Source organism: Acinonyx jubatus, chromosome A2, assembly GCF_027475565.1.
Source record: "Acinonyx jubatus isolate Ajub_Pintada_27869175 chromosome A2, VMU_Ajub_asm_v1.0, whole genome shotgun sequence".
Taxonomy (NCBI): domain Eukaryota; kingdom Metazoa; phylum Chordata; class Mammalia; order Carnivora; family Felidae; genus Acinonyx; species Acinonyx jubatus.
The window spans coordinates 150,964,522-150,989,064 of NC_069383.1; the positions used below are offsets into that span (position 1 = coordinate 150,964,522).

The window sequence follows — 24,543 nt, forward strand, 5'->3', positions numbered from 1 at the left end:
CTGCATGCAGTGTGTTAGCACGGAGGCCGGGGGTCTCCTGACGCTCCCCACGATGCAAGGTCTGTCTTGCCCCGGAATCAGGATTGTTCTCCCCAACAAACTCCGCTCTCTGTTTTGGCTTAATCGCTGGGTGTCTCAGTATACAGTGGGTGTCTCTTCCTCAAAGAAAAGAGGAGCTGTGCCACTGTGGCAACAGCAAGGGTCCGCGAGCATGAGGGGCACTGGAAGCCTCACACGCTGCTGGCAGGAGGGGTAAGAGGGTGAGATCGTTTAGGAGAACAATCTGGCAGTTTCTCACAAACTTATACCTACCTATGACCCAGAAATTTCACTCCAGGGTAATTAGCCCAGAGAAACAAAACCGTAAGTCTGCTCAAAGATCTATAAAAGAATATGTAACAGGGGCACCTGGGTGGCTCAGTCAGTTAACCGTCTTATTCTTGATTTCAGCTCAGGTCATGATCTCGCGGTTAGTGGGTTTGAGCCCCATGCGGGGCTCGAACTCACAAACCGCGAGATCATGACCTGAGCTGAAGTCGGTCGCTCAACCCACTGAGCCACCCAGGCTCCCCTTAATCCTTTTTTTTTTTTTTAAGTTTATTTATTTATTTTTAGATCCAGAGAGACATATAGACGGTGAGTGGGGGAGGGGCAAAAGGGAGACAGAAAATCGCAAGCAGGCTCCGTGCTGTCAGCACAGAGCCCGACATGGGCCTCGAACCCACAAACCGTGAGATCATGACCTGAGCCGAAACCAAAGGACTCTTAACCGACAGAGTCACCCAGGCCTCTCTGAAAATTACTTAACCTTTCTAAGCTTCAAAGTCGTAGTTTATAAAATGGAGATAATAGGGGCACCTGGGTGGCTCAGTCCCACTGAGTGGCCGACTTTAGCTCAGGTCATGATCTCCCGGTTCACAGGTTCAAGCCCTGAGTCGGGCTCTGTACTGACAGCTCAGAGCCTGGAGCCTGCTTCAGATTCTGTGTCTCCCTCTCTCTCTGCTTCTCCCCCATTCACACTCTGTCACTCTCTCTCTCTGCCAAGAATAAATACACATTAAAACATTTTTCAAATAAAAAATAAAATGGAGGTAATAAAAGCAGTATTACCTTAAACACATCTCAACTTTGAACTTCCCAAAGGGAAGGTCCTTTTTTTTTTTAAATTTTTTTTTAATGTTTATTTTTGAGAGAGAGAGAGAGAGAGAGAGAGAGACAGAATGTGATCAAGGGGAGGAGCAGAGAGAGAGAGAGGGAGACACAGAATCCGAAACAAGCTCCAGGCTCTGAGCTGTCAGCACAGAGTCTGATGCGGGGCTCGATCCCACGAACCCCGAGGCCATGACCTGAGCAGAAACCAAGAGTCCTGATGCTCAACTGACTGAGCCACCCAGGCGTCCCCCCCATTGGCTACAGGCTTGGCCACGTGAGTTTGCCTCAACCAATGAGATGTGAGGGGAAATGCGGGTACCACTTCCAAGCAGAAGCTTCAGCACATGTCCTGTGGTTCACCTTTCAAACACCATCATAAGACCGGGGTGTCGCAGAGGCCTCTCCTTCAGCCTGGATCTCAGAATTAAAAAGACATGCCCCAGAGGGGTGCCTGGGTGGCTCAGTTGGTTAAGCCTGTGACACTTGGTTTCAGCTCGAGTCATGATTTCACGGTTCATGAGGTGGATCTCCGCATAGAGCTCCGAGCTGGCAGCGCAGAGCCTGCTTGGGATTCTCTCTCACCCTCTCCCTCTACCCCTCCCCCACACGGGCTCTCTAAATAAATAAATAAATAAGTAAACTTAAAAAATAATAAAAGACAGGCATCAGAACTGCAATCAACTCACGACGGATGTATACATTGAATGCAGAATAAATCTTTGGTATTCTAACCCTTTGGATTTCGGGACCACTTGTTACCGCAGCATAACGTAGCCCGAGCTGACCGACACACTCCCTCTCAAGGATATCATGAGGCTTAACCTAACACGTCAGGGACTCTCTGCCATGTGCCAGATATGCGGGTCATGGAGATCCATGAAGTTCACTCTCTGACGGGAAGAACAGGCAAGCAATTGGAAAATGAGGACTTCCCATTAAAGAGAGATTCGCTTCCTTCTTCAGCCACCCTGTCATGGCATTTACAACATTTTTAAAAGCATAAATCCCAAGGGAAATGACAAATGGAAAGGAAACAATATGCTCACATTTCCCAAAGTGGGATGTAGATGGGTAACTGATTCAGCAGACCCCAAAGTGCAGAATCTAATCCCACAGTGGGGAAACTTCCAGAAGAAACTTTCAAAGGCCCAGGAGTTGGCAGCAAGTTACCTCCAGAACTAGGGCTAAAAGCTGGAGTAGCCACTCCAGCCCCAGACCAACAGAAGATAGGAATTTCTTCCCTGGTAAAGGGAAGGTTTTGAACCAGAGATCCTATTTGCATGAATAGGGAGGTGCTAAGCTGAACACAGGGAGCTTGAATAAAAGGTTGATGTGCTGACTTTTTTTTAAGTTTATTTATTATTTATTCTGAGAGAGAGAAAGGGGGCCAGGGCGCAAAGAGAGAGACTCCCAAGCAGGTAGCTCGGCACCTGATGCGGGGCTCTGACTCACGAGCCGTGAGATCACGGAAGTTGGGCGCTTAACCGACTGAGCCACCCAGGCGCCCCTAAACATTTCTTTTTTCTTTTATAATTTGTGTTTGCTCCACATCTATAAGGATATTCTCTTTGCTTTGAAGTACCAGTCTAATTTGATTATTTTACTAATGGGAGACACTGTTCTCCTGGCCCAGCCAGGAGTGGTTCATCTTTTTCTCACTTGTTGGAAATAATAGCATTTATTAGAGACCACATTATAATATCAATGGGTATAAAATCTATGAATAATGATAATATCTATGAAGAAATATTATATCTATTAATCTTCTATCCCTGAACTAATGGCACACTGCTGCTAATTACTACACATGAGAATATTTATACAGGAGGGGCGCCTGTGTGGCTCAGTCAGTTAAGCATTTCCACTCAGGTCATGATCTCACAGTTCGTGGGTTCGAGCCCCCCAGCGGGCTTTGCACTGACAGTGCGGGGCTTGCCTGGGATTCTCTCTCTCCCTCTCTCTCTCTGCCCTTCTCCCTCCTCTCTCTCTCTCAAAATAAATAAACTTAAAAAAAAAGAGAATATTTATGCAGGAAAATATTTAAATAAATGATGGCGAATATCACTTGTTCATTATCAAGCAGCCACTAAATGACCGAATATTTTCAAAGATTTGTGAATATGAAAACTACCTGGAAACATAATCAAAGCCGTGTAAAGTAATAAAGGAAAAGTCGAGTATACAATTTTATGTATACTATACTTTTCCGTAGGTGAAAACGTTCATATGCGTGCGTGTGACCCAGGACCAAGATGAACTTGAAGGAGTAACAGCAGTTAAGCAGTGGTAGAAACTCAGTCCATTATTTTTCTTTTTCAGTTTCTCCTAGAGTTCTTGTATGTTCTCTCTCTCTCTTTTTTTTAAAGTTTATTTTATTTATTTGGAGAGAGAGAGAGAGCACAAAATGGGGGGGGGAGGGCAGAGAGAGAGGGAGAGAGAATCCCAAGCAGGCTCCACACCAGCAGCGTGGAGCCCGATGCGGGGCTCAGACTCCTGAACCATGAGATCATGACCTGAGCCGAAGCCAGACGCTTGACCGGCTGAGCCACCCAGGCGCCCCTTTGTGTATTCTCTTAATAAAACGTGTTTCCAATGCTTCCCAGCCAGGAGAGGTTTGGTGCTAATTTTTGCCCTGTCCGCCGGGTGGCCGCTGACCCGTGCCTCAGACCTGTTTTCTCTTTGCGGTTTCAGATAAAATCTACATGGTCGACTTGAGCAACGAGCAAGCCATGTCGCTCACCATCGAGCCGCGGCCCGTCAAGTTCAGCCGCAGGTTTGTCCCCGGCTGCTTCGTGTGTCTGGAGTCTCGGACCTGTAGCACCAACCTCACCCTGACCTCCGGCTCCAAACACAAGATCTCCTTCCTTTGTGATGACCTGACTCGCCTGTGGGCGAACGCCGAGAAGACCATAAGTACGTCCCCTTGGTTGGCGCTCCTCTGGGGCCGTGGGTGGCTCTCCCTGCCCCTCCCCATCTTCTCCATGGGGTCCACTGGGTAGGCTATAGACAGTCTGATCAGAAATGTCCCCTGCAGGGGTGCCTGGGTGGCTCAGTCGGTTGAGCATCCGACTTCAGCTCAGGTCACGATCTCACGGTCCATGAGTTCAAGCCCCGCGTCGGGCTCTGGGCTGATGGCTCAGAGCCTGGAGCCTGCTTCTGATTCTGTGTCTCCCTCTCTCTCTGACCCTCCCCCGTTCATGCTCTCTCTCTGTCTCAAAAATAAATAAACTTAAGAAAAAAAAAATTAAAAAAAAAGAAATGTCCCCTGCAGTACAGAATAGGCAGGGGCGACCAGGAGAGGTAGAGATGTGCCCCTCTCGGACCAGAGCCTCTGGTGCATCAGTGTCCTTCAGAAGTACACTACGTCCCCACGTCCCTGCTTGTCTCCTCTGCCCAGCCTTCCAGAATCCCTCGTGAGATCCTCTCCTCTGTGTAGCCTTCCCCAGCCTCTCCCATCCCCATGTCCCCACCTCCACGCTCACTGTGCACTTAGCACCCCTTGCGTGAGACCGAGCGTCTGGAGGTCAAGAACTGTGGCTTATTCCGTTGTTTCGGTCCCTTGAGCCCCTCGTGGTGCTGCACACGTATTAGTCACCTAATAAATGTTTGACGGTTGGAGAGCAGCGAAACACATAGTCCCCTCCCCCCGCTGGGCCACCATGACCTTCGACGTGGATGCTCTCCGAGTTTCCGCAGATGCAGCAGCCGAGCCCACAGGACACAAAGCAGCTTGCTCACTAGGAGGCGGCCGAGCTGGGACGCGGGCTAACGTCTCCCCAGTTCCAGCCCTGCTCTGACCACTGCACAAAACTACCTGCCCACGGTCATGGACGCTGGGACGAAGGTCTGGGTGGAGGGAGAACCTATATGCCCTGCTCATACTTAGCATCTGAGACTCAGATCCACAAAAGAGACGCTGGCAAACAAGAACAGAACGTTTCCGCCCCAAATACTCCCCAGAAGTGGGTCTGCCGGTTTAGGGAAGAGTAAGAATCTGGGGCACCTGGGTGGCTCAGTCGGTTAAGCGTCCAACTTCAGCTCGGGTCATGATCTCGTGGTTCACGAGTTCGAGCCCCACGTCGGGCTCTGTGGTGACAGCTCGGAACCTGGAGCCTGCTTCGGATTCTGTGTCTCCCTCTCTCTCTGCCCCTCCCCTACTCTCTCTCTCTCTCAAAAATAAACATTAAAAAAAATGTTAAAAAGAATGTGAGGGGGCGAGAGGGGCAGCTGGAACAGGAGCATCAGGGAGCCAGGAGTGGAGGACAGAGCACGAGAGGAGAGACCAAAGGGAAAAGCAAGAGAGCCTGGGCGGCCTTGAGGGCAGGGCAGGATGCACCTGCTGGTCTCCTCCCTGCCTGGTGCCACGAGCTCTTCTTTTCCAGGCTGCATGGACCACCGGTACTGCCCCAGGAGGCCCTACTCCCTCCAGGTGCCCAGGGACATCCTCCAGCTGCCCGTGCAACTGCACGACTTCTCCTGGAAACTGCTGGTACCCAAGGACAGGCTCAGCCTGGCATTGGTGCCGGCCCAGAAGCTGCAGCAACACACGCCCGAGAAGGTCTGCAACACCAGCTACAGCTACCTGGTGGCCAGCACGGTCCCCGGCCAGGACCTTTACTTCGGCTCCTTCTGCCCCGGAGGCTCCATCCAGCACATCCAGGTGAAGCAGAACGTCTCCGTGACCCTCCGCACCTTCGCCCCCAGCTTCCAACAAGAGGCCTCCAGGCAGGGCCTGGCCGTGTCCTTTATCCCCTACTTCAAAGGTGAGGACGTCTCCCTCTGTGTCCCCATCTCCCTGCCCCTTGCTTGTCTGGGCATCCCTCTTCTGTTGGGTGGGCGATCGCCTTCATTAAGTTGTCAACTCGAAGGGAAGGGGCAGCTGAGTGGCCAGGTCCTGGCGCAAGAAATGTGACAGACTGGGGAGCCCTCCTCCTGACTCTACCCTTAGCCTCGTGTGGAAAATTCCGGGAGGTAGAAATAAGTCTCTGACAGTGGGAGGTGACGGGTGGTGGGCAGAAGAACAAATCATCAGGTTCAAGTCTGAAAGTTTATTCATTTTGAGAAAGAGAGGGAGAGAGTGCAGGCAGGGGAGGGGCAGAGAGAAAGGGAGGGAATCCCAAGCAGGCTCTGCACTTGGAAGGCTCAATCTCCTGAACCTTGAGATCACGACCTGAGCCAAGATCAAGAGGCAGATGGACACTTAACCAACTGAACCACTCGGGCGCCCCAACCAAGACTTTTATCTGAAGTTCACTTCGTACTTTGTTCCCAGAGGCCTGAGTGGGGAGGGAGAAGAATCTTTGGCCATAAGATTAAGGTCAGCCTTTGGGCACCTGAGTGGCTTAAGTGGCTTATCCAGAGTTGGCTAAGCATCTGACTTTGGCTCGGGTCCTGGTCTGCAAGTTCGAGCCCCGCATGGGGCTCTGTGCTGACCGCTCAGAGCCCGGAGCCTGTTTCAGATTCTGTGTCTCCCTCTCTCTCCGCCTCTCCCCCACTTTTGTGCGCGCTCTCTCTCTCTCTCTCTCTTTCTCCATCTCTCTGTCTCAAAACATAAATAAACCTTTTTAAAAATTAAAACAAAAAAAAAAAAGATTAAGGTCAGCCCAGGCTGCCAGATCTCGCCAAGGCTGCCCGAGAAACCCCTTCTGGGGGCTCTTTGAAAACAAGACATACTCCGTGCAGTGTGAATGCTGGGGTTTTATCTCACTTGAAGGCCAAGAATGAATCCCGTTACGTGTCGGAGGCTCTTCAGGTTTGCAATTCTTTCATTCTTCCCAGAACCCCAAGTGGGTTTTTCTTTTAATGTTTATTTATTTATCTTTGAGAGAGACAGAGAGGGCACAGGCGAGGGAGGGGGAGAGAGCGAGGGAGACACAGAATCCCAAGCAGGCTCCGGGCTCTGAGCTGTCAGCATCAGAGCCCGACGCGGGGCTCGAACCGTGATATCGCGACCTGAGCCAAGGTTGGACGCTTAACCACCCAGGCGCCCCCGAACCTGAAGCGTTTTCGTCTCTGAAACAGAAATCGCTGTGTACCAGCCCCGCTGGGAACAGCGCATCGGGTGGACGTTAGTTAGCTGGAGGGCGTTTCTGAAAGGAAGCTTCCAGAGACAACCAGCGGTTTGGCAAAGGAGCCTCTTTTTTTGTTGTTTGTTTGCTTGGTGGGTTGGTCGGTTTTGTTCAAGATCTGAGCACCTGACCTGAGACTCTAACCTTGTGCTGACCAATACTCACTGGCCACGTGTGGCAATTTATGTTTAAATTAATAACAAAATTAAAAATGTAGGTCCTGTCACATCAAGCACTTTTCAGGCCGTCCACAACGCTCATGGCTGTGGCTCTGCCCCCGGATGGTATAGATAGAGGCACCCAGGAAATATTGTAGGTTCGGTTCCAGTCGACTGCGATAAAGCAAGTGAAATGAGTTTGGTTTCCCAGCGCATGTAAAAGTTATATTTACACCATACTGTAGTCTAAGATAAATAAAAATAAGATTTTTGTAAGCAAAAAAAAAAAAAAAAAAAGTTATTGCTTAAAAAATGCTAACCATTGGGGCGCCTGGGTGGCTTACTCGGTTAAGCACCCGACTTTGGCTCAGGTCACAATCTCACAGTTCGTGAGTTCGAGCTCCGTGTTGGGCTCTGTGCTGACAGCTCAGAGCCCGGAGCCTGCTTCCGATTCTGTGTCTCCCTCTCTCTCTGCCCCTCCCCAGCTCGCACTCTGTCTCTATCTCTTTCAAACGTAAATAAACATTAAAAAAACATTTAAAAAATGCTAACCATCGTCTGAGCTTCCCGCAAGTTGTAATCGCTGATCACAAGACCGCCGTAACAAACACAATAATGAAAGAGTTTGAAACGTCACGGGAATCACCAAAATGTGACACAGAGACACAGAGTGAGCACATGCTGTTGGAAAAATGGCGCCACAGATTTGCTGGACGCAGGGTTGCCACGTTTTTCAATCTGTAAAAAACGCAGGATCCGCAAAGTGTAGCAAAATGAGGTGAGCCTGTGAGAAACTTTAACGTCACCGCAGAAAGCTCTGTTGGACGACGCTAGTCCAGGCACTTGAACGTCCTCTCCTCCGTCGTTTTCCCCTCTATTTGGGTTCAGTGACACATCTGTGTGGATTCTCTCCCCTTTCCTGCAGAGGAAGGCGTTTTCACGGTGACCCCAGACACAAAAAGCAAGGTCTACCTGAGGAGCCCTAACTGGGACCGGGGCTTGCCGTCACTCACCTCAGTGTCCTGGAACATCAGTGTGCCCAGCGGCCAGGTGGCCTGCCTGACCTTCCTCAAGGAGCGGACCGGCGTGGTCTGCCAGACGGGGCGTGCATTCATGATCATCCAGGAGCAGCGGACCAAGGCCGAGGAGATCTTCAGCCTGGAGGACGAGGTCCTCCCCAAGCCAAGCTTCCACCACCACAGCTTCTGGGTCAACATCTCCAACTGCAGCCCTGTGAGTGGCAAGCAGCTGGACCTGTTCTTCTGGGTGTTGCTTACCCCAAGGACTATGGGTAAGGGCCTGCAAGGTCTTGTGCGGGTGGCGGTGGACAGCAAATGGGCAGCCGAAGCCTGGGGGGCAAGCCTGGGAGGGAGTCAGAAGACATGAATTTGAGTGCTGGCTGTCCATGTCTCTGTCAGCTTTTGCATCAGCAGTGCTGTGTAACAAACGGCCCCAGCACTCAATGGCTTAAAAACAGCCGTTTGTTATTGCTCACACGTTGGCTGGGCGGTTCTGGTCTGAGCTGGGCTTATCCGGGTTCACTCACTCATGCACCCGTGGGCAGCTGCACGGAGCTAGAGGACTTTGCCGAGCTTGGCTGCACACTCTCACAAGTCTGGGGCCCAGCCGCAATTAGCTGGGACACTTGGGTTCCTTGGCTCTCCTCCCCACTGTCCCTCTCACTCCAGCCTGGGCCTTGTTCCCACGGCAGAAGCAGAGAGATCCAAGAGAGTCTGGGGGAAGCCTGCAAGGTCTCTTGATGCTTGGGTTAGGAACTCATACACCATCCCTCCTGGAATTCTTTTGCCCTGCCCAAAGTCAAGGGGTGGACCAAACGACTCCACTTCTCGGTGGGAGGAGCCGCAAGGGTCACATAGTAAAAGACATCGTTCAGGGAGTGGGGAGAACTAGTACGTTTTTATTGTCCGTCTGTCACGGTCATTTACCATTAATCTCTCTCTGACAACTGGGGAAGTTTCTTCACTCCCCTGACCTTCCTGGTCTGTAGAGGGTGGATGGTAATAACTACCTCAGAGAAATATCAGTGGGAATTTCACGCTGGGGATTCACATGCAGGGACCTGGAAAGTGCGACACAGATGTTTGGTGTTGGCATTTTTTTCCAAGTCCGGGGAAGCCCTGGAAAATGCCCCTGGGGGCAGGTCTCGTGCTCAGAGTTGCAGAATCCGCTGAAGGGTTCCCAGCGAGGAAACGCATGTGCGGCACGGCCACCATGATGGGGCCACGTTTGCCTTTATTCCAAGACAGTCACCGAGCACCACAGAGTGTTGGAACCAGAAGGGACCGTGGAGGTGGTTTCTCCCGGCCCCTTCCTTCCCTCTCTGGAGGTCAGAGAGACTGCGTGTCTGCCCAAGCCACACGGCTGATCAGCAGCAGGAGAACTGGGGGGAACCAAAAACCACAAGTGAGAAGCTCTGTCATACTCTCAGCTCAGCTCCCGGGTTTGCTGACTCTCTCACATTCATTTTCTGTCATTAACTTCTATTTCTTTCTTTTTTTTTTTTTAAGTTTATTTATTTAAGCCATCTCTACACCCAATGGGGGGCTCAAACTCACGACCCCAAGATCCAGAGCTGCACGCTCCTCTGACCGAGCCTGCCAGACGCCCCATTTATTCCTGTTTCTCTCTTAACCTCACCTTTCGTTTTCTTGGTAAACAAGCAAGAAATGCTAAATCCCTGCTCAGCGTGGGTCTCCCTGTCTGACTTATTTCCTTTCTTCTTATACAGCTGTAGGAAAAGAATAGCGTAGATGAAACAACCCTGTCCTGAACACCTTCACTGCTGACTTTTGACTCCCTGCTTTCCCTCCACCCCTCTGCTCTCCTCTCTCACATAAGCTGTGGCGACCCGGTAGATACACCCAGGGGTAGGCCCAGCATAGCCTTTGGAGTGGATCTGGTAGGGCCCCCAGTTTGTTTTAGTTACCTATCACCGTGTAACAAACAGCCCCGAGATTTAGTAGCTGAGACAATGCACCATTTTGCTTGCCCGCAATCCTGTGGGTCAGGAATTTGGACAGGACACGGCAGCGTGGCTCTTCTCTGCTCTTGGCTGGGATGGTTCACCTGGGGACAGATGTCTGGAGCCTTAGTAGTCACCTTCGGCCAGGTTCCCTGGTGTATGTTCCTCACGGAGTCTCCACATGGCTGGCTTGGGCTTCCTCACAGCATGGTGGCCTCAGCGTCGTCAGACTTCTGTGGCATCTGACTGGCTTGCCCTCAGACAGGAAGTGCAAGATGTAGCCAGGCCTGTAGAAGGCCCCGGAACCGGCGAGTCGAGAAGGGGGGAAATAGGGTCCTCTCACTGTGAGGAGCAGCGTGTGTGTATGGGGGGTGGGGGGAAGGAAGGGATGGCGGCCATCTCTGGAGACTGTCTCCGGTTGATCGTCGGCCCGACGCCCCCGCGTCTCCTCATCCCTCTCCCTCGTGTCTCTGCTCACAGACCTGACTGTCATCATCACGGCGATCGTGGGAGGTGGCGCCTTGCTGCTGTTTGCCCTCGGACTCATCATTTGCTTCGTGAGAAAGAAGTAGGTGGAATTTCTCAAAACTGTCTTCAGCTGCCCTGACGCCTCCTTAGATCCCACAGACCAGAGCTGTCGTGAATTACGGATTTCTTTCCTTACTCCCGGTTTCTCTCCTGAGGATCGGTGTTAGATAATATTGTTTGGAGGGGACGGAGCGGAAAAAAACAGAAAACACGGCTGGTGACACTTTGGCCTGCAGTTTTTTACACAGCTGCCTCAGCACAAGTCAGCTGTGAATCATGTACTGTCTGCTCATCACACGGTGGCCATCACCGGGGTGACCTTAGCAGGAAAACCATCACGTCAGCCCCGCCAGACCGGGCCTCTGAGCCTGTGTCCTCTGTCCCCTTGAGAGCAAACGTACGCTGCCCCCCGCCCCCCCCCCCCCAGCGTGTTCTCCTCCGGTTTCTTAAACTATTTTATGACTGTTTATTGGACTCCAGACAGGCACCAAAAAGTTAGCCCTGTGGGCGAGAGGAAGGAAGACCCAGTTATCTGACTCAGTCTCCCCTCCCTCCCCCTCAGGGTGACGGCTGCTGTTTCACGAAAGGGAAGCGTTGACCTTTTTAGACCTAATATACGCTGCTACCAGATTTGATCAGTTCTGCTTGTATTTCTGACGAAAGCCGTGAGGAAGGGGGGGAAATTGCTTTCCTTAGCACGACTCAACCTTCCAACAAGCCAACACGAAATTTTTTTTTATTAACTGGGGCCATGAGCACACAACCGAAATTCCTGACCAACAGTGAGACTGTCCAGAAATGTCTCTGCTGATGAGGAGGGGGCTGCCCACGGCCGATCCGGGGAAACACCTCTTCTCCATGAGATGGGATTGTATATATATCGCACGGGGAGAAAGGACTTCTTTTTGTGAATCATCGATTTATGGTTTCTCTGGGAAGCTTCCTTGTCTGGGGTGCAGTCTCTTCCACCCAGACCAGAAAGCTCCATGTTAACACTGGGCCCCTGCCCATCAGGAGGGAACCGGGCGACGAGAGGGTCCGGCTTCTGGCCTGAGGATCGCCGGCCCCAGCCTTGCGGTGGGGGAGGCCACCAGCTGTAGGAGGGCAGGGAGGTTCTGCAGTGAGAATGACGGCCTCCTGGACATTGGGGACCGTGCACGGTGCTGGGGATGCAACAGTGAGCAGGACAGAGTCTCTCCCACTGCCCGGTGTGGGGGCAGAGGGACGAAATGAAGGACCAGCTTCAGAACTGCCTAAAAAGCGCGTTCGCGGAGAGCATCGAGGCTCTGCGAAGCACGAATGAGGGGCGTCCGTCTCAGGGCTTCAGGCTGGAGCCTTCGGAACCCATCAGTCCAGCCAGACATGCGGTGCTACAAGCTAAATGTACTAGATTATTTTTTTTATCTCAGAAAAGGACAGAGAGCCTGTCCACAGTTAGTGAGCCGCCAGCCTGTGCGTTATACGGTCCATTATGTTAATTGGGCTAATGTCCTCCATTTGAATCACTGGTCAGCTAAAAAGCCAGCATCCCCTGCTTTTGGCTCGTGGCGATGGAGGGCGAAGCTTTGTTTTCCGTGGCGGCGAGTGCTAATGCCCGTCCACGCCCAAGGACCAAAGAACATTACAAACCAAAGGTTAATGGTGTTACCGAGGAACTCTGGCGTCCCGGCCTAAATGGTGTTTTCTTTTGAGCTCTTTCCCCTTATGCAGCTTCCTGCATAAGGAAGGGGCTGGACCCCTCTGCTAATACTGACTTCCATTGTCCCCGGCTCCAGCTAAAAACTCGGATACAGCCTTCCATCCTGAGTCTCCTATGTCCTGTCCTTGAGAATGCAGACGGTCAGAGTTCTACCCATGCAAAGGAGGGGTGAAGCCTTAAGCTACGGGAAGGACTGAGTCGTAGAGGGTTGGCCTGGGCATGACCGCACCTGATGTGGTCGGGGTGGGGCACGGCCCTTTCTCGTAGGACAGAGGGGAGCTGGTTGTCAGATGTTTCCACCCCGGGCTACTGCGCATTCGCCGAAGCACATCCAAGCGCAGACAGTGTTAAAACGGGCACTGTCTCCACCACCCTGTTTCCACTGTGAAGACCGGAGACAAAAGCTGGTCCCCTTTTTTGTTTGTTTAGTGTTTATGTATTTTGAGAGAGAGAGCATGTGAGCAGGGGGAGGGGCAGAGAGAGGTGAAGACAGAATCCCAAGTGGGCCCCACACTGTTAGCACAGAGCCCAGCGCGGGGCTCGATCTCACAGACCGTGAGATCATGACCTGAGCCGATATCAAGAGTCAGATGCTTAACCGACTGAGCCACCCAGGCGCCCCAGAAGCTGGTTCCCTCTAAATTCTAAGGACAGGAGTTTCCACTTCAAGGACCGAGGGATTTGAGAGACTTGGGGGAGACGTGTGGGAACCCCAAAGTGCCCGAGTTCCGGTAGGGGCTCTACAAATGGAACACAGCTAAGGTCGTTTCCTTCCTGTCCTGTTCCCTTTCTGCCGGTAGGAAAAAGAAGACAAGCAAAGGCCCATCTGTAGGCATCTACAACGGCAACATCAACACCCAGATGCCGATGCAGCCAAAAAAGTTTCAGAAGGGACGAAAAGACAGTGACTCCCACGTGTATGCAGTCATCGATGACACCATGGTATATGGCCATCTGTTGCAAGATTCCAACGGCTCCTTCCTACAGCCAGAGGTGGATACCTACCGGCCGTTCCAGGGTCCCACAGGGGACTGCCCTCCCTCCCCACCCCTCACAGGCTCCAGGGCCCCGACTGCAAAGCTGACCGTAGACGAGCCATCCCCCAGCTTCCCTGCTGAGTCTGAGAGTGAACCATATACCTTCTCCCACCCCAACAACGGGAACACAGACATTCCCTTGCTGGACACCCATGAGCCCACGGAGCCTGGGGAGTAACCTGGACCCATCCCAAAGACTTTTGCTGAAAGCGGGGCACTGAGACACCCTTTAGGGGCCTCCAGCAGAAACCCTAAAGAGGAGTTTCATGGAAGGAACAGCAGGAGGTTTTACTGGACGCCACCAACCCCTGATTTCCAAGCGGGCTTGTTCCGACAATGGGACGTTGAAAGTGATGAACGCCTACCTGAATACAGTCGTCCCAGTCCGTATCCTTCTGAAGCCAGGTTGGGTTGTAAACCAGCCGTAAGGAGAGGGGAGGGCTGTGAGTCACCCCGTACGAGGTTGTAATGAGCTCTGGATCTGGATTTGGAACTCTTCAGGGCGACAATTCTGATCCCTAGGAGCCCATCCAAGGTCCCTGCTCCCCCGGGAGCCCCCTGGATGAAAAGGACGATGTGCCTTATTATTATTATTTATTTGGGGGTCCTGTGTATTTAAGAAGTCGAAGGTATGACCACGCAGCTCTTTTCACCTGACGTAGTGACAGCTCGCGCTCACTGGTTGGATGGCTGGGTTTTGACTTCTCCCGACCACTAGATAAACATGTGCCTGTTCCCTGGAAGATGGGAATGATTTGAGATCTGTCCAGCCAGGAAAGGGTGTGCCTGTTTGAGGGCATTGACACTTACCTGCTTTGACAAGAGGCTTCATGGTTCTCTTGCTCTGCTCGTGGTCATCCTCACTGTCCTTCAGTCCCAGAAGGAAGAGAAATTTCCTTGAGTTGCCGTGGGTGGCTGTCCCAGCTCCAGCCGTACTTCCGTATTTAAACAGAAATGTAGAGAGGATTTGCATCCCCTAAAAGTGTTTAATGACACAGGGGAGACTGGCCACTGGGTTCCTTTCCTATCACTACCGTAACCAATTATCTCAAACCCGGTGGCTTAAAACAAGGCAAATTTCTTAGCTTCCGGTTCTGGAGATGAGAAGGGCATAGATGGGTTTCACGGGGCCAGCTAGCATCAGGGTGTTAGCCCCTTCTGGAGGCTCTAGGGGAGAGTCGGTTGCCTTGCCTTTTCAAGCTTCTAGAGGCTGCTCACACTCCTTGCCTCCGATGGGGCTGGGCACACCGTGGCACCCGCACTGTCACTGGCAGGGTGACCCTGATGCCCCTCTTTCCTTCTTTCGTTTAGAAAGCCCACCCACCCAGATAATCCGGGATCATCTCCCCGTGTTGAGCTCTTTAATTTAATCACACTGAAAAGTCCCCTTTTGCCGTGTGAGGTACCATATCCACAGGTTCCTGGGAATTAGGCACATCTCTGGGGAATCATCGTTCTGCCCATCACACCCCCCTGCCAGTGCAGGACAGACTATGAAATGACCCAGCCCGCCAGTGTGCTTGGTTTGGCCTAAGAATCTTTTTTATTTTTTATTTTTTTAAGAATTAGCCACTAACATTTAAAATTCTAAAATGTTTGCATAAAAATCCGGATCGGGACATGCGGCTGGCCTGGGGGGCTCACGCTGTCACCCAGCAGCCGCTGGCTGGAGCTGGTAAAGCAGGCCCAGTTTTAGGTGGGACACCTGGTGTCCCGGTTCAACCCAGCCTCCCCCCCCACCCCCCACCCCTGCCACCACATTTCTTCTCACACTGATGCTGAGTCTGTAGCTAAAGATCAGTGCGCGTCCCCCCACCCCGCTGCAGGGTTGCTCTGTTTATAATGAAATGGAAAGTTTGGGCCCTAGATCTCTCATCGAATGAGAAGACAGGCGTCGAGGCTGGTGTGTGTTTCAGGAAAGGTTTTTCCCACACACAGCCCCGCGTCCCCCGTTCATACTAATGACCAGCCGAGCTCCTGTGGGCGTTTGCCTCTGCGGCCCCTGCTGTCCTCTGGGAGGAGAGGGATGGTGTTCCGGCTTGACAACACCATCCAGAGGTCAGTGTTTCTGTGGCCAGACCTCCTTTAAAGGTAAAGCGGCTTCATCGTGTTCGGTGAATTCACCTGGGAAACACCCGGCCTAGACTTTGCTACTTTGCCTCCGTGAGGACTTGTGCAGTCTCCGGACTGGTGTATCTTCTGAGGCCTCTTGGACTCTTTCCAGAAGGAAGAGTCGGTTGTTTTAGTGATGACCTTGGTGGTGCCCCCGGCAACTTTCCCTTCTGAAAGGCGGCCCCCTGCCCAGTTACCCTCGGCCTCTCGGCCTGAGATGCGGGCGACCTCCCCCATGAGGGGCCAGCGGAGGGCTGGGGCTTCCTGCCCACCACTGAAATTGGATCATTGCTTCCAGTCCCTGTAGGAGCCCCAGCCTCCACCTGCCGCCCTCCCCGACCTCCTGGGCTCTGCGGAAGCCCCCTCCACCCATGCCCTGCATCTTGTAGCCACGAAGCGTGGCTGGCCACCCTTGGGCCCCGTGTGGCCATTTTTTAACCGAGAGCTCAAAGCCCCAGACCCAGTTGCCTTTTTCCTGAGACCGCAGGTGAATTAAACCGTTTTCTGAAGCTTTGCCTCCCTGCAGGTGCCGGCCCAACATACCCCTGGCCCTTTTCTTGAAAGCCCAGACCCCCACTGACGTAAAGTACGTCGGGGTCACTGGAAACCAGTCGGACACGTTTGCTGATGCCTTCTATGCTGGCACGGTGCCCTCCCTGCTGGGACTGCCTGCACCGGGGCCGCCCCCATACCCGTCTGCTGGGCTGGTGAAGAAGCCCGGCTCGTCCAGGCCTGGGCTGTAGCGCTGGGGTCATTTTGCCCAGGAGGAGAAAGGCCCAGGAAGAGTCAAGGGGGAAAAGCATATGTCCGGGGGGATGTAACGTTGGTCACGGTTAGAGAACTGGTGTGTGTGGATCTGTAATCCTTCGCTGGAAATAATTTATTTTGTTGTAGATACTTTTTAGGTGCCGTTTTCTTCATTTCCTACACTTTTTGTTTTTGTTTTTGTTTTTTTTAATAAACAAATGTACTGGAAAGAAAAACGGGCGTTGAGTTGTTTACATGCTTTGGTCCTTTGCCCCCCGGGTTGGCTGAGGGCCAGATTCCCCAGGTCACTGTGACGGGCTCAGCACAAAGTCAGGAGATGCCGTGTCTTCTGTGTGCTTATGGCACGGGATGCCAGGCTTTGGGCTGACAGTGGGTACCTCGGACGCCAGAGCGCGCTCTGCTCTGTCTTTGTGGAGACAACACGTGCCTCCCTGTGTGACCGCTCGTGATTTGCTCCTGCCACTATTCCTGGACTACTCTCTACCAAAAGCTGTGCCACCTACCTCCCCTCCTGGCGAAAAGCCTACCAGCGCTTCAGAATACACCATAGCCCACTTCCTCCAAGAAGCCCTCCAGGCTCTCCCTCTGAATGGCAATAGTCTGCACGGAGGGACATTAGTTTTATTACTTAGAAGTTTGTACTTGCAGGGGCCCCTGGGTGGCTCAGTCGGTTAAGTGTCCGACGCGTGATCTCAGCTCAGGGCGTGATCTCATGGCTCGTGGGTTCAAGCCCCGCATCAGGCCCTACACTAACAGTGCAGAGCTTGCTTGGGATTCTCTCTCTCTCTCTCTCTCTCTCTCTCTCTCTGCTCCTCCCTGCTGTCTCTCGAAATAAATTAAAAAAAAAAAAAAATCAAATGTACACTTCAAAAAAGGAAGTTTGGGGGCACCTGGGTGGCTCAGTCGGTTGAGCCTCTGACTGCGGCTCAGGTCATGATCTCGCGCTTCGTGAGTTCGAGCCCCGCGTCGGGCTCTGGGCTGACAGCTCGGAACCCAGAGCCGGCTTCGGATTCTGTGTCTCCCTCTCTCTCTGCCCCTCTCCTGCTCACGCTCACGTGCTCTCTCTCTCTCTCTCTCAAAAATAGATAAAAACATTTTTAAAAAATGGAAAAAAAAAAAAAGGTTATACTTACTTGTGTTTTGCCCAGTACGATTGTATTTTTCTTGGAGGGAGGAGTCTGTATTTTATACTTGGTTCGGCTTCCTCATACTGCCCAACACAGCAGGTGCCCAGAAACAACATCTGGGACGTTAACTGTCACAACAGAGACATATTGTGCTTCCGCAGTGACATCAGGCAGGTATCCTACTTGAGGCTACCAGATGGAGGGCGGGGATTAGACGCCAGGCAAAGACCGTGCTAGAAGCTTTCAAGCCTTCCCTCGCGGCAGCCGCTGCCGACTCCCAACAGCAGTGCTTCATCCCGTTTACTGGTGAGGAAAGGAGGCCCGGAAAGATGGAGTCACTTGCCCAGGGACACAAACCCAGAAGAGGCGGAGCAACAAATGTATAGCAGCCTTTCCACCTTGCTCCCCTGCTCAGTTCAGCCCAGGGGGGCCCAGTTCTGGGATCCGGGATCAGGTGAGGGGCTGCCAGAGGTGGCCCAGGACTCCCATGGGATCCTTTTCTCCCCCATCTTTTTCCCCTTCCTACAGGAGGCCGTGAACTTCGGGGGAAGGAAGCCTCAGGGACGCCGTAGCCGCCACAGGCCCTCTCTGGACTTTGTGCTAGCGGCCCCTCCCCCTTGTCGGGGATGCCTGGGAATCTGGTGTCAGCCACAGAGCCAAGGGCCTGTAGCCCTCCAGGCCCTGCCAAGTCCAGCTCCCCACACTCACCCCTGCCGGCATGGCCACATCTCTGAAGGATTCCTGCTCCTGAGGGGAAGGGGGGAGTCACGCTTCACACCTGTGTGGCCTCCCGGGTTGCTGCCAGAAAGTGCCACCTCCAGGCACTGATATGACCTCAGCCCAGGCTCTCCTCCGGAGGTAAGCAAACAGTTCCCTACCCCAGGGCTCACTGTCCTCTGTTTGGGGGTTGATGGGGCTGCTTTTTGGCTTTAAAGGTGCTTACTGGGGGGTGGGGGGGGTGGCACTGAGGTGGCTTAGTCAGGTAAGCTCCCGACTCTTGGTTTCCGCTCAGGTCACGATCTCACAGTTCGTGGGTTCAAGCCCCGTATCAGGCTCTGTGCTGCCGCCATGGAGTTAGGATTCTCTCTCTCTCTCTCTCTGTCTCTCTCTCTCTCTCTGTCCCTCCCCTGCTCGTTCTCTCTCTCTCTCTCAAAATAAACTTAAAAAAAAAAAAAGATTAAAAACTGGAGCACCTGGGTGCCTCAGTTAAGCATCCAACTTCGGCTCCCGTCATGATCTCAGGTTCATGAGTTCAAGCCCCACGTCAGGCTCTATGCTGGCAGCTCGGAGCCTGGAGCCTGCTCTCTCTCTCTGCCCCCTCCCCTACTCATACTTGCTCACTCTCTCTGTCTCAAAAATATATAAACATTTTAAAAGTAAAAAAAAATTAAAAACTAAAGAAAGGTGCTTATGAGGAAACAGGGAGACATGGAACTCAATCTAACTCCCACCCCCGCCCATCCCCTCCTTTCCTCTGCCGATCCGTGACTCACAGAGCTGAGCTGTAACGGCCCCTTGGCCAGTCTTTGCTGAAGGTAATTGCCAGAAGCTAGACTGTGGTCGTTTCAGACCCAGACGACAAATAGGCCTAGAAAAAGATTTGCTGCAAAGTCGTCTAAGGATGTGGAAAGAGGGAAGACCCAGAACAGATGCCAGGAAAGATCTCCCACCCCAGCCTTCAGCCCCAGGCCAGTGCAGCAGCCGCAACAAACCCCCTGAGCCCACTCTTTAGACCACCCAGCAGCCCCTCTCAGACCCTAGAGGCAGCTTCACGTGTGGGCCCCCTTGCAGCCACACAAGCCACGTGTTCAACAGGACCTACGCATAGTTCAGCGCTCCACTGTGGCCAGTTCGAAATTCTTTTTTTTTTGGGGGGGCGGGGGGGTAGGTGCAACTTAGCCAGAGGCAGAAAGCGGGTGGGGAGAGAGGGAGAGAGAGAAGAGCAGGGCTCATCCAAAGCAGAGCTCCTGTTTGACCAGAAGCGGGGCTCGTGTTCACCCCACTCAGGGCTCGAGCTCACCCGGAGCAGGGCTCGTGTTTTACCCAAAGCGGGACTTGTGCTCACCGGATGTGGGACTCGAACTCATAAACCATGAGATCGTGACCTGGGCCAAAATCAGAATGCTTAACAACTGAGCCACCCAGGCGGCCCGCCAGGTTGAAATAACTGTTGCACGAGGGGCCTCACGTTTTTCTTCTGCACGGGACCCCACCAATGACGTGACCACCTCTGCCTGGAGGTCAGGGCTGTTACGACCCCTCATCTCAGAGGGTGAGGCTGGCTTGGAGACGTCCAGTAACTCGTCAGGGCCCCGCAGCCAAGGGACAGAAGCAAGATTCGAGTCCTCAAGCGTTTTCAATTCTATCCCTCTTTCTCCAGGTTTTTTGCCCTCCCGTGCACCTGACTTTTGAAACGCTACCGAAGGCCCTTTCTATACCACTCACTTATTAACCGGTTAAAACACGTAATTATTGGGCTGATAATCTGAAATTTATAATAGGTCACGGGATAGACCACAGAACCATTCTGTCCGATACAGGAAGGAGCCACATGCGGCTGTTTAAATTTTAAGATTAAATTAATCCTAATGTAGTTAAAGTTTAAGCAGGTTGGGGCACTAATTAGTACATCAACATATATTGGGGCTTTCTTTTTCAAATTAAGTGCACGTGGCTGTGTATGGAGGGGACACCAAGGTCCCAGGGTGGGAGGACGAGGAAAACGGGCCTGGGGCTCACACTTGGCTTGAATGTTCAGCTAAGGGTGTTTGCCTGGATGAGGTACACTTTGGCATCTTATCGTGTTGGAATTGAATTTCATGAGACTGCCGTGTGTCAGCCCCTCCCATAATGTAGTTTCTCAATTGCACTAGACACATGTTCAAGTGCTAAGTAGCCACCTGTGGTTAAGTGCTAAGTATGGGACTGCACATCACAGAAAAGTCTGCTATGAGGCACTAATAGTGTGTGTGTGTGTGTGTGTGTGTGTGTGTGATATGTAAAGTACCACCTTCCTTGCACAGAATGCTTTCTATGTACCAAGGACTCTTCTGAAGGGTTTATGTGGCCAGCTTGACAAGCAGTGAATACCATCTCTCACTCTTTCCCCGTGAAATATTTTTTTCTCTTGGCTGTGATGGCCCCAGGCTTCCTGGTTTTCCTCCTTCCCCTCTGGTTTCTTGTCAACCTTCTTCACTGGTGCCAGCTTGCCTCCAAATCTCTAAACATCAGAGGGGCCTGTGGTTCAGGATTCAGATCCTTTTTTCTCCTCCACCCTCACTCACTTGGTGACGTCCCCCAGTCACGTGACGTTGAAAACCGTCTACATCCTGATGGCTCCCGAGCCGGATCTCTCCCCTGAACTCCGAGCTGTGTGTCCCTCTCTACTCAGCATCTCCACCTGACATCTGATGGGCATCTCAAATTCAAAACATCCAAAGCTGACCTCCTGCTATTCCCCCTCCAAATCTGCTCCTCCCATTGAGGGTAAGAGTAGAGGAAACAGTTTGCTCTAACTCTGTTGATGGCGATCCCAACCCTCTGGTTGCTCAGTCTAAAATCTTTGGAGTCCTCCTTGACTCTCTCTCTTACATGCATGTTTGGTCCACCAGCAATCCTGTTTTGTTTTGTTTTGTTTTTCCAGTATGCTTTGCTCCCAACGTGGGGCTCGAACTCGTGACCTTGAAATCAAGAGTCATATGCTCTCCTGACTGGACCATCCAGGCCCCCCCGGGGCCACCACTCATCTTAATGGCTCTTCCTTGTATCCAGGATCCCCTATCTTCCTATCCCTCACCTCGACAATGCCGTCACCTCCTCATCAGTCTCTGTGCCTTTGCCCTCTGCTCCCTCATTTCAAGACCACAGTGATTCTGCTCATATAAGGCAGATCCCGTGACTCCCTCGCTCAGAACCTTCCCCATCGCTCCATCTCATTCAGAGTAGAAGCCGAAATCCTTCCAATGGCCCGTGAAGCCCTGCTGGACCCTGCCCCTATCACTTTTTTTTTTTTTTTAATGTTTATTTTTGAGAGAGAGAGAGACCGAGTGTGAGCGGGTGAGGTGCAGAGGGAGAAGGAGACACAGAATCCAAAGCAGGCTCCAGGCTCTGAGCTGTCAGCACAGAGCCCGACGCGGGGCTTGAACTCACGAACCACAAGCTCATGACCTGAGCTGAAGTTGGACACTTAACCAACTGAGCCACCCAGGCGCCCCATGGCCCTATCACTTCTTTGAACGTCAGCTCCTAATACCTAATCCCTCAATCATCCAGCTCCACTCACGCAAAACCCTTGTTCATTCTTGAACATTCTGGCCTCACAGCCTTTGTGTTTGCTGTTCTCTCCAACTAGAATGTTCTTCTACCAGAAATCCCTCTGTTCTCACCCTTACTTCGGCCTATTTTCTCACATATGTGACGTTCAGAGGTGGGACCTAGGTTCCTATCTTTCTCCTTCACCATCCTGGCTGTGGCTTCTACTGTCAAGTTTACCTCATGGTCTCACTATGGCCGCTGGAGGTCCAGAAGCCACATACACATTCCAGGCAGGAAGAAGAGAGGTGGGGAGTAAACACCTTGCCCCAGAACTCTGCTTAACTTTTTATTGCATTCCCACCTCTATCTTCAAGGATGACTGGAAAGTTAGCTAGGCACATCGGTGACTCTAGCAATGTAAAACTCTGTTAGAGGGGGGGAAATGAGAACATGAATACTGATTAGGCACCTTGGCATTTTCGCTTCGTTTCTGGTTTTTTGTGTAATTGTTTGCATGTGAATATGATTGTAAATCTCAAAAATGTTCAGTGTTTGTTTCAGCATAAAGTAGCGGGCATATCCGATTAGATGGCCAGATTGGCTAGATTCTCTTCCCTCAGACATTTATGCATCTAGGTGTTCTTTTATTTCCTGCCTTATTGGGGCGCCCGGGTGGCTCAGTTGGTTGAGCATTCGGCTCAGGTCATGATCTCGCGGTTCGTGAGTTCGAGCCCCACGTCAGGCTCTGTGCTGACAGCGCGGAGCCTGGAGCCTGCTTCGGATTCTGTGTCCCCCACCCGCCATTCTCTCTGCCCCACCCCTGCTTGTGCTGTCTCTCTCTGTCTTTCAAAAGTGAATAAACATTAAAAAAAAATTATTTCCTGACTTATCAATTTAAGAACCTCTAAGGAGATTCCACCTTATCCTATCCCTATCCCTAGCTTATTAGAGACCATGCTAAAAGTCACCATGTGTTTTAAATAGGTCGATCCTGCCCTTATGGAGTAGAGAAATGTCTCCATTTATAACAATGTGTCAGAGCACCTGGGTGGCTCAGTCGGCTAAGCGTCTGACTCTTGATTTCAGCTCAGGTCATGATCTCACGGTTCGTGAGTTCAAGCCCCACATCAGGCTCTGTGCTGACAGCATGGAGCCTGCTTGGGATTCTCTCTCTCTTCTCTCTCTGCCCCTACCCCCTTCTCTCTCTCTCTCTCAAAATAAATAAAATAAACTTAAATAGGTTCTATCACAAGAGCAGGGCTTTAAAAAACTATTGGGTCGTTTGGCATTCAAATTTTTTTCAAAAATGAAAATGAGCCTGTTTTCGGCAGGCTTCAAATGAGTGCCGTCCTGTAATACAAACACAGCCCATTATAACGCCGTAGAAAGATCTTGAGCCTAGCTGTAACATGATGATGTTTCGTTCTGTTTCGTTTTGTTTCCATAATGGACATTAACCTCAAAGTGCAATCTGCCACTGAAAGTCTCTGCATGTGACGTAGAGCTCTGGGCACCAAAGAGGCCCAAGTGGGCAGATCCGGACCAAGAACGAGCTAATCGGAGCTGTCCATCCACTTAGGAGCTTTCATTATATAACAGTTCATCTTTATTTTCCCCAGTTCCAAGTAGGGCCTGAGTCTGTTCACACTCAAGGCCTCCTTAAGACTTGCCTGGGTATGATATTTGCCCTTGTGGCCTCAGTGGAAAAGCTTCTAGATGTTTTCTGCTCCACCCCAGCTGATTTCCCATTCCAGGGCCCAGGAGTGTCTCAGTGTGATTTCTCGAACCCGTGTCCAAATTGCCTGGAGTCTGTAAATCAAATGCGAATTTCTGGCCCCATCTGTGACCGCCCTAGTCAGGATCTCCGGGACTGGGGTTGCCACGTTCTCAACAGGCTTCCTGCGCTTGGGCCAACCGACCAAGACTTTCTTCAGAAAGGGGACTCACAGGTGACGAGACGGGGGCTCACTTTCTGGCCCGCCCGTGTCACCATCACCTGTTTGCTGCTCCTTGGAGCACCAGTTGGGGAGTGGGCTTGCCTTTGAGGGAGTCACTGCTATTGTGACCGCCCGCTGAAGAGTGTCCCACAGAGGACGCCATAGGCCACTCGCCCTCCATGTGTCAAGGAAATGGTGCAGGTCTATCAATTTGTGTTCACGGGTATGTATGGCAAACCCAGCCTGTCTTGTTTTGAGGGAACGTTTGTCCCCAGACCGACAAAGACCTCAGAATTGCTGAGAGGCAGCTGTGAAGTCCAGCTGTTTCATCCGAGCAAGCGCCTTCGCTTTTCTGAGCCAAAATATCCTCGACTCCAAAATACGAACCCTAACGCCTACCTAACAAGGTGATTGCGAGGGTGGGGAGAGGTGACGTATATGCCAATGTCTGAATTTTAGTGGCCAACCTTCATTAAATCCGCGTCCGAAAGGAAAACCATCGCCGGTAGTCGGCTTATTCTGGCTCGGACTCGTCTTCGGCAAGCTGGTTGCCTTTTCCTGTGAGTTGACCGTTCTGCAGCTAGCTGCGTCACATTTGAAGATGTCATTCTCCTCATCTTCTCCAAACCCACTTAGCTGTCAGCTCCCGCAAGCTGGCACGTGATCGCACAGCTTTTGCGCAGCCCTAGAAAGAGCCGTTCCTGGAAGGAGCGTCACGGC

At 51.9% G+C, this 24,543-nt stretch overlaps 1 protein-coding gene across 3 annotated transcripts in view; it reads left to right on the forward strand.

Annotated features, from left to right (window-relative positions):
- Positions 1-24,543, forward strand: part of CDCP1 (CUB domain containing protein 1) — a 70,241-nt gene that overhangs the window by 40,983 nt on the left and 4,715 nt on the right. For 2 of the 3 annotated variants that reach the window (XR_008297177.1, XR_008297176.1), the window contains exons 5-9: positions 3,844-4,065; positions 5,535-5,915; positions 8,304-8,669; positions 10,842-10,929; positions 18,161-18,490. Coding sequence is in view for 1 of the 3 variants with exons in the window: in XM_027038515.2 (XP_026894316.1) it covers positions 3,844-4,065; positions 5,535-5,915; positions 8,304-8,669; positions 10,842-10,929; positions 13,389-13,803 (1,472 nt within the window). In the remaining 2 variants the exon portion in view is untranslated. Of the gene's footprint in view, positions 1-3,843; positions 4,066-5,534; positions 5,916-8,303; positions 8,670-10,841; positions 10,930-13,388; positions 16,693-18,160; positions 18,491-24,543 lie in introns of those variants that run through there. The other variant, XM_027038515.2, reaches the window with a different exon arrangement.